The sequence below is a fragment of the Anastrepha ludens genome, chromosome 6 (assembly GCF_028408465.1).
Source record: "Anastrepha ludens isolate Willacy chromosome 6, idAnaLude1.1, whole genome shotgun sequence".
Lineage (NCBI taxonomy): Eukaryota > Metazoa > Arthropoda > Insecta > Diptera > Tephritidae > Anastrepha > Anastrepha ludens.
In genome coordinates, this window is record NC_071502.1 from 53,584,310 (window position 1) to 53,597,739 (window position 13,430).

The 13,430-nt window shown below is 32.0% G+C and overlaps 1 protein-coding gene across 5 annotated transcripts in view; it reads left to right on the forward strand.

Moving 5' to 3' along the window:
* LOC128868591 (apoptosis-stimulating of p53 protein 1) overlaps positions 1-13,430 on the forward strand; it is a 159,927-nt gene that overhangs the window by 67,373 nt on the left and 79,124 nt on the right. For all 5 annotated transcript variants that reach the window (XM_054110865.1, XM_054110863.1, XM_054110862.1 and 2 more), the window contains exon 3: positions 6,865-6,927. In XM_054110865.1, coding sequence (XP_053966840.1) covers positions 6,895-6,927 — 33 coding nt within the window. In that variant the 5' untranslated portion in view covers positions 6,865-6,894. The remainder of the gene's footprint in view (positions 1-6,864; positions 6,928-13,430) is intronic.

Here is a 13,430-nt window from a genome sequence, read left to right on the forward strand (position 1 = left end):
GCATGTGCATATGTAAGTATGTACGTAAGTGCATCAGTAAATTGAGTCGGAAGCTGGGTTCAACTGAGTCGAAAACAATTAATACATAAATAAATATGTAGTTATGCATGTAAATATGTAGTATTTGCATTTGTTTGTGGTTGCAGTTATTGCACAGTTGCAAATGGCAACCGAATGATGAGCGAGTGAGTCTGAAGACACATGCTGGCTTTTATGTTCATACGTATGTATTCAAGTACAAGTAGATATGCACACCTATGTGAGCAATAATAGCAGCGCGTCATACTGTAAATTTTTGATTTTTAATACTGTTTAATTTTTTATATATTTTTTTAAATCATAGTTCATTCTCGTAAGTTCCAAACTGAGTAGAAAATTTAATAAACTCAAGAAATTAGCATCAAAATTGCGCACTTTCCAATCAAAACTTTTGGGTGTGAGTCCATTCAATTTTGTTGTAATAACGTGCAAATTTAAAGTCGTGGTCTTGTCCTCCAATACAAAGAGATTTTGGCATTCGTTACAAGGCAGAAAATACATAATAAAAAATGTTACTAAATATCAAAGCGAGTTTTGAGCCACCTTTAACTATAAAAAATTTTCTAGAAATTTCGAATAAAAAGTTTCAAATTTTCATAAAAATTTTGCGCCAAAAAATCTTAAACTTAAGTATATGATTTTTGTTGTAGTACGAACTATACCTATTTGTATAAAAAATTAAATGAAAAACAAATAAATAAGCAAAATATTATTGTTATAAAGGGTGGTTAAGTTTTAAAGGCCGGTGTTGACTTTGAATAAAATACAATTTTTTTAGGAAATTATTGTGATTTCTCTTTATTATGATAATATTGGTATGGCTCAATTACGTATGGAACAAAATATGGGCCAAATAGCCGCCGCGGCCTCGGCGGCTCACTTCCAAAGACCACCAAATGCAAATAGTTCCTTATCTAAAAGGTGGTTAACTTTCAAGGACCGGTGTTGATTTTGAATAAAATACAATTTTTTGGGAAATTTTTATCATTTCTCTTTACTATGATAATATTGTCATGGCTCAATTACATATAGAACAAAATATTGGCCAAATGGCCGCCGCGGCCTCGGCGGCACACCTCCACACGATGGTCCAAATTTTCGATGCCGCTGAGGCATAATTGAGGTTCTATGCCGTTAATGTGCCGAATTATCTCATCCTTGAGCTCTTGAATTATTGCTGGCTTCTCGACGTACACCTTTTCTTTCAAATAACCCCAAAGAAAGAAGTCCAACGGTGTCGTTGACGTTTAGGTGTGCTTCACATTCAAACATCGGCCTTTAAAATTTAACCACCCTTTATATAGCGCTGCTATTATTGAGAACAAGAGCTTTACTTATATGTACTCGCATAGTTCTATAGTATAGTAGAAATGCAAGAGTTTGCGCTTAAATGAATTGCATGTGCAGACACTTTCGATATGCAATACATATACCCTGCCGGAAAATCCACTTGTATCGAGCACTGTAACGAATTTTAACGAACTATTCGTGTACTTTCTCTTTTCATGTTGTGGTTGTTGTAGTAACTGCATAAACATTCTCCATATATGTACGCGGAATGCTGCTGGAGTGACAGTCCTCAATCGGGTATAAATTCGGGTCGTTCCTGCAACTTAGAACCGCTAGTCGTGGGAACGTTTCCCTTTTCATAAAAGAAACTGGTGAATTTTACAAGACAATTTTCTAGAAAGAATCAGTAGTTCCCCCGCTGCATATCTTTTTGCAGAGTTCGCAACCAAGGTTAAGTTCAACAATGAGAAATAAAAATAGATTCTAGCCCATGCTGCTGGTCTCGTAATAGTCAATAGTTTAGTGCACAATCAGTTGATTCTATGTAGATTCGATTCGTGTAAAAAGTGGAACCAATTTCAGTTTTTGTGTTTTTGTAAAACTATTTTATTTATTTATAAGTTATCTAAATATATATAAATTTATATATAGATAACTAAATGTTTTAATTCAAAAATGAACTTTTTATTTATTGAGTTCGAAAAACCACTATATCTTGCAGCCCTTTTGGAAGCCTCTGAAGTCATCATCGTCACGATGATTATAGCAGGCGTGGAATTGGCGGAATTTACTATATAATTTCCTACTTGGACAGTGTTAAACGTTGAAAACAAATGTCGCTACTGGCAACGTCAGTAACGAAATGATCCACAATAGGCAAAATCGTACTGGTTCTGAACCATGGTTGAGAGAATACAAACGGTTGCTCATATTGCGGTACCGCTACTAGTTTCTCAGTAAATTTTATAGTTTCAGCTGTTAAGCTGATGTGATTGGGAAGCTTTTTTGACAATTTGTTTATTATTTACCTTCTTTAAATTAACTTAAACTTACTTCTAATTTGCTCACAACGGACCCATTTTGTGGTCTAAGGAGCACCGCTGTCCCAGCGATGCGAGTGCCAAACCTAAACTAACCTAACCTACTTTTAATGTTTTCTTCAAATCATCGCGTTTTTGACACCTTTTTTCCTAGTTCTCGCACACAACAAATCTGCAATGACGTCAAAGTTACACCCTCTTTAAACTTCAGTGCACACAATTTTTTATTCCTTCATTCCTCTTTCTGAACAAGAAATGGGTTAGATTACTTCAGATTTTCCGTACAGGGTATATATGTACGTACATATGTGCATTTATATCAGCTCATAGTTATGTACGTTTGAACATATGTTTGTATGGCTCTTGCTAGATAACACATACTTACATTTATGTGAGTGCGCTTACTCCTACAGAAATGTCAATTGTGTCAGCGTCGTTAGATGCCCAAATAGCACTTCAACTCCCACATACATCCACCTCCACCCGCACACTCGCTTCACTCTCTTAAAATGCCTTGGATTGTCAATGCCATTTGGTGAGGTGTATGTTACAATACCGTTTGAAATGTCATTTTTAACAAGTAAAAGAAAAAAATTTAAAACAAAATTTGGTTTTGCTGTATGAGTATTATTTAATGTGATTAATATTATATTTTTTGAATCAAGAAATCATTTTAAAATATTTGTTTAGTTTTCCAAGAAATACACATGTTCATGCACATACACATACTTGTTCACAGAAAGATATATATTTTTTTTTAACCAAATCACACAAATATTCACAAATTTTTAAACGCGTTTTCGGAATCAGTAAAAACTTATTTCAGATATCAGTTTTCGATTTAAGTGAATCTGCAAAAAATCAATAGAAAAGCTCTGTCTACAAAAAAGCGTTCATTCTTATGTAAAAATTTATATTTGATGCTTAATGCTCCTACTAGAAGTTAACGGAACCTATATAGGCCTTAACACACTCTATATTGTTTGTATTTCTGTATAATCAAAATAAATTTTGTGGGTGCAAGATACCTGACAATTAAAGTAAAGTTGTTTATATTGCGAAGCTTTCACAAAAAAAAAAAACATTTTTTATTTACAATTACTGATTTCTTTATATATATATATATACTGGACTACAATCCTCCTAATACGTAGACACCCAATTTGTATGAATTAAATCTCGATCGCTGCGCTAGTGGCTGAAATTCGTACAGTCAATGTTTATTTTAATATTTGGACCTCAAAGCTACTTAGTTTGCTGATTTTCTACAAAAATATTATTTCTTAGGTACCCAACTCAAATCCAGGGATGCAAGTATTTTGGAAATTGTAGTGAATTTTTTCGAGAATTGATTTTTTTGTTGCTCAAGCCAAACGAGAAGTGAATTGAAAAGATAAATAAAAGAATCATAATTAATAAAATTAATTAGTTAATGAAATATATAATGATAAAATAAATTGTTGTTGAAAATTTAATTATAATATTGTATAATATTGCAATTATAAGTTGTAGAGCTCTTAACGTGCAACATTTTTGGTTCTTTTTTCTTCTTTCTTTGAAAAACTTTTTCTTGATTTTTTAGCGGAAAATATATATTACTAAAAAAAATTATTTGAGAAAAAATACTAAAATAAAAAACTGATTAAAAAAATATTTTTTTGGTGTTTCATTTTGATCAAAATTAAAAAACAAAAATGTTTTTAGTCGTATTTGGGAAATTGTAGTAAATTTTACTGAAAATTGGTTTATTGGTTGGCTTGATTAATTGAAAAGTCAATTTAAAAAATCAAAAATATGTAATGATTCATATAATTAATAAAATTAATAATAATAAGGTAATAAAATAACTTAATTTTGAAAATTTAATTTAAAATATATTTACGAGTTAGGGAGTTTTTAAAGTGAAATATCATATTTTCGCTTCTTCATAACATTTTTACAAAACTTCTTCGTACTTTTTTATCATAAAATACGCTAAAAAAATTTATTGGAGAAAAAAAAAAATTTAAATAAAAAAGTAATCAAAAAATATTTGGAGTTGTTGAAAAAAATGTGAAAAAATTTTCTTGTCATATTTAAAAAAAAAATAAAACAAATTTTGTTTGGTCATATTTAAAAAAAAAAAAAAAATTGAAAAAAATTATGAAAAAATTTATGCTTTTAATTTCACTTTTTTTAATGATTTGGGATACTTTTAAACTTTTTTTTTTGGAAAAAATTTTATTTTCTTTATAACAATTTTTTTTCTTTGAAAGCAATTTTGTTTTTGAATTTTCAGGAACTACTGAGAAGAGTCTCAGCTATTTGTAAACACAATAAGAAAAAAATCTGCCCGCAAAATCAAAGTTTTAGTTTTTGATCAAATTGCATGAAAAATATATTGATTTATTGATTAATTAACGGAAATTCGTTGCATTGCACGCAGATAGAAATCTATTTCTGTTTGTTTCCAACAAATAAACATGCAACATATAGCTAAGCATGGAAATTTATTTGCAAAGCATTTAGCACGCAGAGCAGCGACTCAAATCGTAGTCGCACATAGCAGAATTAAGCTGACTACTTAATTTATTCAGGGTAAGACTACTGTATAAATTAAAAAAAACTAGAAAATATTAAAAAGAAATATGCCAAATTATATAAAAATTTAAATACTCAAAGGATTAAATTATAAAAAATGTCCAAATATCTCTATTTTGCTTTTGGTGCATACCCCTCCCAGTCCAATGTTTACCGCATCGTACACTTGAATCGCGATTTTCTCAAGGCGACATTTTTTCAAGGGCAGTTCGAGTAAAGTGTCGTCACTGGAGCAATTTTCTGATTTTAATATACAAATTTCCATCGGACATAAACAAGTACAGAGCAACAACAAAACAGAAACCGACCATTCAAATGAGCAAATCGCTGGAAAAAAGAAGTCGGCTGCTCTAGCAATCTTCATATCTCAAACAAATTTTTCAAAGCACAATTACAAATATGCAGCCGCCATTTCTTTTATATTGCTTAAAAAACTAAATCGGTTTTATTTAAATCGTTAATATTTACATTAAACAAACGTTTTTAGAAATTCTTATTTAATTCATTGGGTTGCAGAATATTGGATTACCTGCCGTTTTGTCCTTGAAAGTCGCAATTTTTTTACAAATTTTTCTTAATTTGGTCTCAAGTTGATCTAAATTATTTGAAAAAAAAACTCATATGAAACTACATTTACGATTAATATTGTTTGCATGAGTATATTAAAAAATTTAATTGCACATATTTTTGTGGAACTGGCTCATTTTAATCCTTATTTTTTTAAATCTGAAAAATATTAAGTGAGCAGGGTCGATGGACGGTTAAAATGTACCATAAAATGTTTCCGGCAAAATTGCTGTAGAGATTTTCTCAGCACTATGCGATTGTCGACAAAAGTACAGCATTGATTTGTTTCTTGTCTTTTTGTTTTCATCTCATTTTTTCGCACAATGTTGTTATAGATAACCAAACATTAATTTTAGTTTTTATATTTAGTATAATGGTTTGGAGTTTCCAAGCCTTTTTTATGTACTTCGGCGATGACTACCGCAATCCACTCCTAACAATTCAATATCAATTTGATTAATTACTGACTACAGCCTCTAAATGTGTACATCTGCTTCTCGAATCCCCTAATGAATGACAATTATTTACGCTCATAATGTGATAAGGAAAACGCCCCCAAACGAAGAGGCAAAGTAAAAATTTCGAAATGATTTTTTAAGTGTTGTTTAAATAGCGGAAATTCGTAAGATTAAATCACCGGCAATTATGCGGCATGACGAGACGGGTGCCACAAACCCAGCAAGCGAGGGGTGCGCATATTGGCTTTGCCAATGACAATGACACTGACAATGACGATGGTATTGGTAGTGGCAGCGGCTAAACTTGGCTAAACTTGTGGCATGACGTTCGGTCGTTCGCTGTATCAGCCGTTAAGTCAAATGCTGATCGTTGCATTTGAAGTTCAACCAACCGTGCCAAGCCAACCCAAGCTGAGCGCTGAGTGGTGGCAGCAAACCATAACGTTTTTGGGAAAATATTTGGCAAAGTTTTGAAAGTTCTATTCGACTGTCATGCCACGTGGCTGTACAAATGTGCGCGGACAGACATTTATTTTAATTGTTATCAACAAACGACATTTAAATGCAAATAACTTATAAAAGTAGCGGCAATTGAAATGACGCCTTTGTGCGCGCCCTCTAAATATCTACATACATATGTACATACATACAAGTACTAAGCTGGTGTTCAAATCAGCCAACTCACGCAAACTACCATTAACAACAGGCAACCACCTCAGCCACCCATTCAATTAATGCTATATTATTATTGTTGGACTCGAACCCCTATTTTGTAAATGTATTTCCTTAATTATATATATTTATTTGTTTGTGTGTGTGCGTTTGTATATGTATATTGCGTTTTGCTGTATTTAACTTTTCTATTATTTTGCTTTTTATTTAATTTGCAGATTGCTGTGCTTGCGCATCTACGACATGGTATGAAGGAGCCGACGAACAACTTGGACGATATTGTAAGTACGAACAATAAAAACAAACCAAATATATGTATGCCAACATTTGTTATTTAAATAAATGAACATACCTAAATACATATCAGTGCCTGCGTATGCGAGTACAAAAATACACATTCCTAGTCTCACATTTCTAGACAAGTACACAAACAATAAGTTTTAAATTTATCCAAAACCGCATGCCTCACCCTGTATATGCATAAATACGCGCGATTACAATACGTTCTCGTAAACAATGCTAAGCAAAAATAAAATGAAGAACGTACGTACGAAAAAAAGGTATCCCATGCAACATTAGAAGAATTGAAATGGGGCAGGATCAAGTTGAAAGTTTACTCGAACAAGAGAAGCAGGGGGTAATGGGGTTGGAAAAATTAAATAAAAGCATAAATAGAATTTAATGAAATGGCCAAGAGAAGGGCGCTTGCTTATGCAGGCTAGTCACAGCTTAGTTTTTGTTTGGCTCGGCCTCGTGCAATACCACCACATGCACTCACATCCAAACGAACGTACATAAATTTCAATTTAAATATGTACATGTGCGTGTATGTGTGTTTACTTTGACTTGCTTTACTAGTGAGCGACAAGCAAGGAAGCAATGCAAAAAAAAAATATTTGAATAAAAAACTTTTGCCGCGAAAACAAATGAAAATTCTACGCCACGTTAGCTGGTGGCATGCTTGAGGAATGAGCGCAGCTAAGTTTCATCGTGTCATGGCATGCAGATGACAATTATTCCAATGTCTCAAACTCAGCGCCCCCTATTCGTATATATGTATACACATACGCATTAAGTTTTATGGCGGGTAGACTAAGGCAGCACGTCCAAGCACCATCGCTAACCACCCTGCATTCATCGAACTAACCAGCCATCAAGACAAGCAAGCAGGCAACCCTTCAGCTAAGCAATTTCACAGCTTTCTTACATATACAAAACACATATATACTATACATACATAGTTCTTTTGCTAACTAGGCAGCTAACAAGTCAGCTTAGGCAGCTAGACGCTCACGCTACGCTGTTGAAATTGTGTTATGCAAACCACCGAAAGTCTCAGCGGACATAATTTCTCAAATGCTGCCTGAGCTGCTCACTGTGTCCTCTACAAAGGCGCGGTTATGGTTGAATGCGCCAGTGCAGAATACTCTGGGGCACTGTTGCATGTGTGTTTGTTTCAGTTTTCCTAACTTACAGTACATAGGAGGATATTTTTTTGTTGCTAAGTTGGCGTTACAAGAAAAGAAATATTACATGGAAAGTATTTTAAATATTTTAAACTTGTTGCATTAAATTGGATCTTAGGGTGGAATTGGATGTGTTGGGGGTGTATTGTAGGTATATCAGTACGGGATAAATTTGACGTATTTTCACTGGCATGGAAACCAATGCCATTTATTTTCAATATGAGCATTAATTTTTATTTTTTAATTTAATTTTCTTGATTTAAGTCCCATATATTTTTTACCTGTGAATTTTTGAAATGTCCAAAGATATTTTGGTCATATATTACTTATAGTATAAATTTATGTAGGAAAATAAAACTACAAATGCAGTAAAACTAACAAATAAAGAACTACAAATATTTTTCTTCCTAATATAAAGGATTTTTCAATTGGCGCGGGTCGATTTTGGCGCCCTGTGGCAGCCATTTTGTTTTGGTGACATTTGTCAAATCTTTTGTTTATTATTCAGTTGTTTATGCCAAATCATCATGGCAAGTTACACGATTGAACAGCACGTTCAAATGATAAAACTTTATTATCAAAATGAGTGTTCATTAGTGCAAACGTTGCGCCCATTTTTCGGTAGACGTGGTGGCCCTTCCAATTTCTTATGGCCCATATTGACCCATATGGACCTAGACGACATGTGGTTCCAGCAGGACGGCGCTACGTGCCACACAGCAAACACCATTTTATTCCATTTCAACATCTACCCGCCCGTATTGAAAAACCCTATAAGGCTCCTTCTTTTTTCTTGGTAATGGGACGATTCCATAGCAGTAATCCAATTATTTTAGACATTGTCGTCAATTCTTCTGAAAATTAGTTTATTTTGTAGACTTGAGTACAAGAAGCAGTCAACTGAAAATATTTTGAGAAAAATTTAATAGCTAAACTTTTTTCAATGCAGAATATAATGGTTTTTGAAGTGAAATATCTTTTTAGAAGGATCTATTCTTTCTAAAACTTTTATTATTATTTTTTTATTGTTTAATCATTTTTTTTGGACATTTTTTTCTGATTTTGTTAGGAAAAAAATTTTTTGTTACTTTTGAAAAACACCTCTGACTTTTAAACATGATCAAACAATTTTTTCTAAAAATTTTATCAAAAATAAAATAATTTTATAATAAAAAATATTATAAAAAGTAGTTAATTTTCAAGGGCCGGTGTTGATTTTGAATAAAATACAATTTTTTAAGAGATTATTGTCATTTCTCTTTACTGTGATAATATTGATATGGCTCCATTACGTGTAAAACAAAATATCGGCCAAATGGCCGCCGCGGCCTCCGTGGCACACCTCCATCCTATGGTCCAAATTTTCGATGACGCTGAGGCATAGTTGAGGTTTTATGCCGCTAATGTGCCGAATTATCTCATCCTTTAGCTCTTGAATTGTTACTGGCTTATCGACGTACACCTTTTCTTTCAAATAACCGCAAAGAAAGAAGTCCAATGGTGTCGTTGACGTTTAGGTGTGGTTCACATTCAACAACGGCCCTTGAAATTTAGCCACCCTTTATAACGCAAAAAATATGTTATAATAATAATAGAAAAAAAAATATTTTTTAATAATATAAAAACATATTTTCATATAAAATATTGTTTTTTTTTATTATTATTACAATATGATTTTTTTTATAAAAATTTTAGGAAACATGTTTTTTATTCATATTAGAAAAAATGTAAAATTTTTGACGTGATAACGTCTTATAATTCGATTTAACAGGTTGCACGCACGAAAAAATGTGTCGTTACCTTGCTCATTAGTGTTACCTTGCTCATTAGTGTTACCTTGCTCATATGTCGTTACCTTGCTCATTGCCGTTACCTTGCTCATTTGTCGTTACCTTGCTCATTGCATTGAATGAACTGCAAGCGAAAGCGCGGAACGAACGACAAAGCAAACAAAGCAAACGAACGGCAACGTTCGACATCTTGCTCTCTCCTACTTAAGTGAGCGTATATATGTATGTATATGCGCATATGTACATATATAAATTCACGTATTTGTATTTGCATATGCCTTCTTATTGATTATTATTCAATTGATTTACTTGAAGAATTTAAAATAAAACCAAGTTTGTTAATAATGTTGTTTTAATGTTATTATTATTTTTTGACGTGATAACGTCTTATAATTCTATGTGCTTGAACAGCATGTTATGTTATGTTATGTTATGTTATGCTATGTTATGTTATGTTATGTTATGTTATGTTATGTTGTTATGTTATGTTATGTTATGTTATGTTATGTTATGCTATGTTATGTTATGTTATGTTATGTTATGTTATGTTATGTTATGTTACGTTATGTTATGTTATGTTATGTTATGTTATGTTATGTTATGTTATGCTATGTTATGTTATGTTATGTTATGTTATGTTATGTTATGTTATGTTATGTTATGTTATGTTATGTTATGTTATGTTATGTTATGTTATGTTATGTTATGTTATGTTATGTTATGTTATGTTATGTTATGTTATGTTATGTTATGTTATGTTATGTTATGTTATGTTATTTTATGTTATGTTATGTTATGTTATGTTAATGTTACCTCATTCTCTATATCCATACAAAATATCTATCAAACAAATAAAATTAAAATTTTCTTTTGAAAAATGCAACCATTCAATCAGTATTTTCTTATGACGTTATCACGTTAAACTATCGTCAGTAAACCGACTTTACAGACAACCTCATTTTTTTTAATCTTTTTTATTATTAAATAATATTGTAATTACTTTTGTTATTAGTTTTTTATAATTTTGTGCGTTATACAATATTTTTTATTATAAAATACATTTCTTTTGATAAAAATTTGTACTAATATTTTTTTAATGATATTATAAGAAAATGTAAGGTGTTTTACTAAAATGATAAAAAAAAAATTCAGAAATTTAATAATATATTTTATTATCAAATAATTGTTGTTACTATGAAATAATTCTTTTTATTATTATTATATACATTATTATATAATAATTATTACTATTATTATTATTTACATTTATTTTTTTCTCAAATAATTTTTTTAGAAATATATTTTATGCTAAAAATACAAAGCAGTTTTGTAAAAATGCTAAAAAGAAATGAACATTTTTCCCTTAAAAAACTCAACACCAAAATTTGAATAAATCTGAAAATTGTTACATTTTTTCCAAATCCTTCCAGTTTACTTCTTATTACACTGAAGTCCACAAGTAAAACAATTTTTTGAAGAAATAATGAAAATATTAAATATCGCAAAGTTATCGGTGCATACCGGAATTACCCATTCAACGCCTTTTCTCTGGAAAATTAATCACAGCTACATAAACGAAATAAAAATCGTAATAAATATTTACAATAGAATAGCTTTAAATTATATTTAATTAAAGGAAAATTAAACCACTAACAACCTAAACCACCACATTAACCCTTTGACAACTTTTGTTTTTGAGGATCAATTCTGTGAACATTTTTGTACTTTGCACAAACAAGAAGGATGTAACAAATATTCCAATTTCTTTCAACTGGTATTTTGATCCATTAATAACACCATCAACAACAAGAAGATACCTTCTGCTCAAATATGAACGAGACGTTATCAATAAAACGGTCCGCGGATGACATATGGCAAAACTAAATTTTTTGTTTTTTGGTAAGACTGTTATAAGCTTACATGGCAAATTTCAGCGTGATATGTCACATAGTTTGTTTTCTGTACTACTGTAAACAAGTCAAGCTCGAGTGTGTTCTTCGAATTTAACGATGGAAATTCAAGTTGAACAAAGAATTTGTTTGAAATTTTGTTATTCCAACAAAATTTCGGCTTCAGACGCCTCAAAAATGTTGCAGACAACCTATGGGGACTCTGCTCTATCGCGTGCACGTGTTTTCCAGTAGTATAAATCGATCAAAGAGGGCCGTACATCGGTTGAAAACTTGCCTCATGAACGTCGTCCAGCAACATCAGTAAACGACGAAAACATCGGAAAAGTAAAGGAAATTGTGCTTGAAAATCGCACAAATCGCACAAATCGCAAAATCGGTTAACGCTGAATATTATTTAGACGTTTTAAAGCGTTTGCGCGAGAACGTTCGTCTTAAAAGGAAGGAATTGTGGGACAACAAGTCATGGCTCTTTCATCACGATAATGCACCAGCTCACACATCGCGTCTTGTTCGCGATTATATGAACAAAAATAATGTTAATATCGTTCCGCAAGTATCGTATTGGCCTGATATGGCTCCATTTGACTTTTTCCTGTTTCCCAAGCTCAAGTTGCCGCTCCGTGGAAAACATTTTGAGACAATTGAAGTCATAAAACATAATTCGAAGAACACACTCGAGCTTGACTTGTTTACAATAGGACAGAAAACAAACTATATGAACGCTGAAATTTGCCATGTAAGCTTATAACAGTCCTACCAAAAAACAAAAAATGTATTTTTGCCATATGTCATCCGCGGACCGTTTTATTGATAACGTCTTGTTCATATTTGAGCAGAAGGTATAAGAAGAAACGTTTGAAATTTTCGCCGGTACCTCAACTAGATATTTTCATCCTCTTCTTCTTTCTCGGAAACCAGTTTTGCCAAACTTCGTAGGAAAATGTACGGTTGGACACAAGAACTTTTCCCACAATCCTTTTAACTTAGCTTTGAGTCTTTGCGGTTGGAAAAATATTGGAGGCCACTTCTGGATTTTTTCCAAAGGCAAGAATTGCTTAAAAGTATTCAAAGAACTGTTGTGCTTCTAACTACCGAGAGAACTAAGTTACTTCTCGAATTTTCCATATTTTTAAAGTGAATTATAAACTCAAAAGTGGGTTTGCCTAATCAGTATTAGAGTAAAAATCACTGTGATCCAATTCGTCACGTGGATTAGCTCACGCGGCTGCTTAAATAGGTTAGCGATGCCAATAATTCCGAAATTACGTTCAATAGTTTTGAAACCACGAATTTTTTGGCATTAAAAATTTCAAAAAAGAAAAGGAAAAAAAAAAAACAAATGCACGCACAAAAATAAATATCACAATCATTTTATTTGATTTTATTAGTACGTAAGCTATAGCCATGAAATTGCAAATGGCAGAAAAGTTCTTTTAACAGGCAACCTCCGAGTGTATTTTGTCTTCAAAAAACAAACCATCTGCAGTTCAGAGGCGGCGTAAAACTGTAGGTCACTCCATTTGTGGAGCAACATCAAGAAGCGCAACTCAAATAGGAGGAGTATATATATATATATATACGTACATAGTATACGTATGTATGGTCTATATGAGGG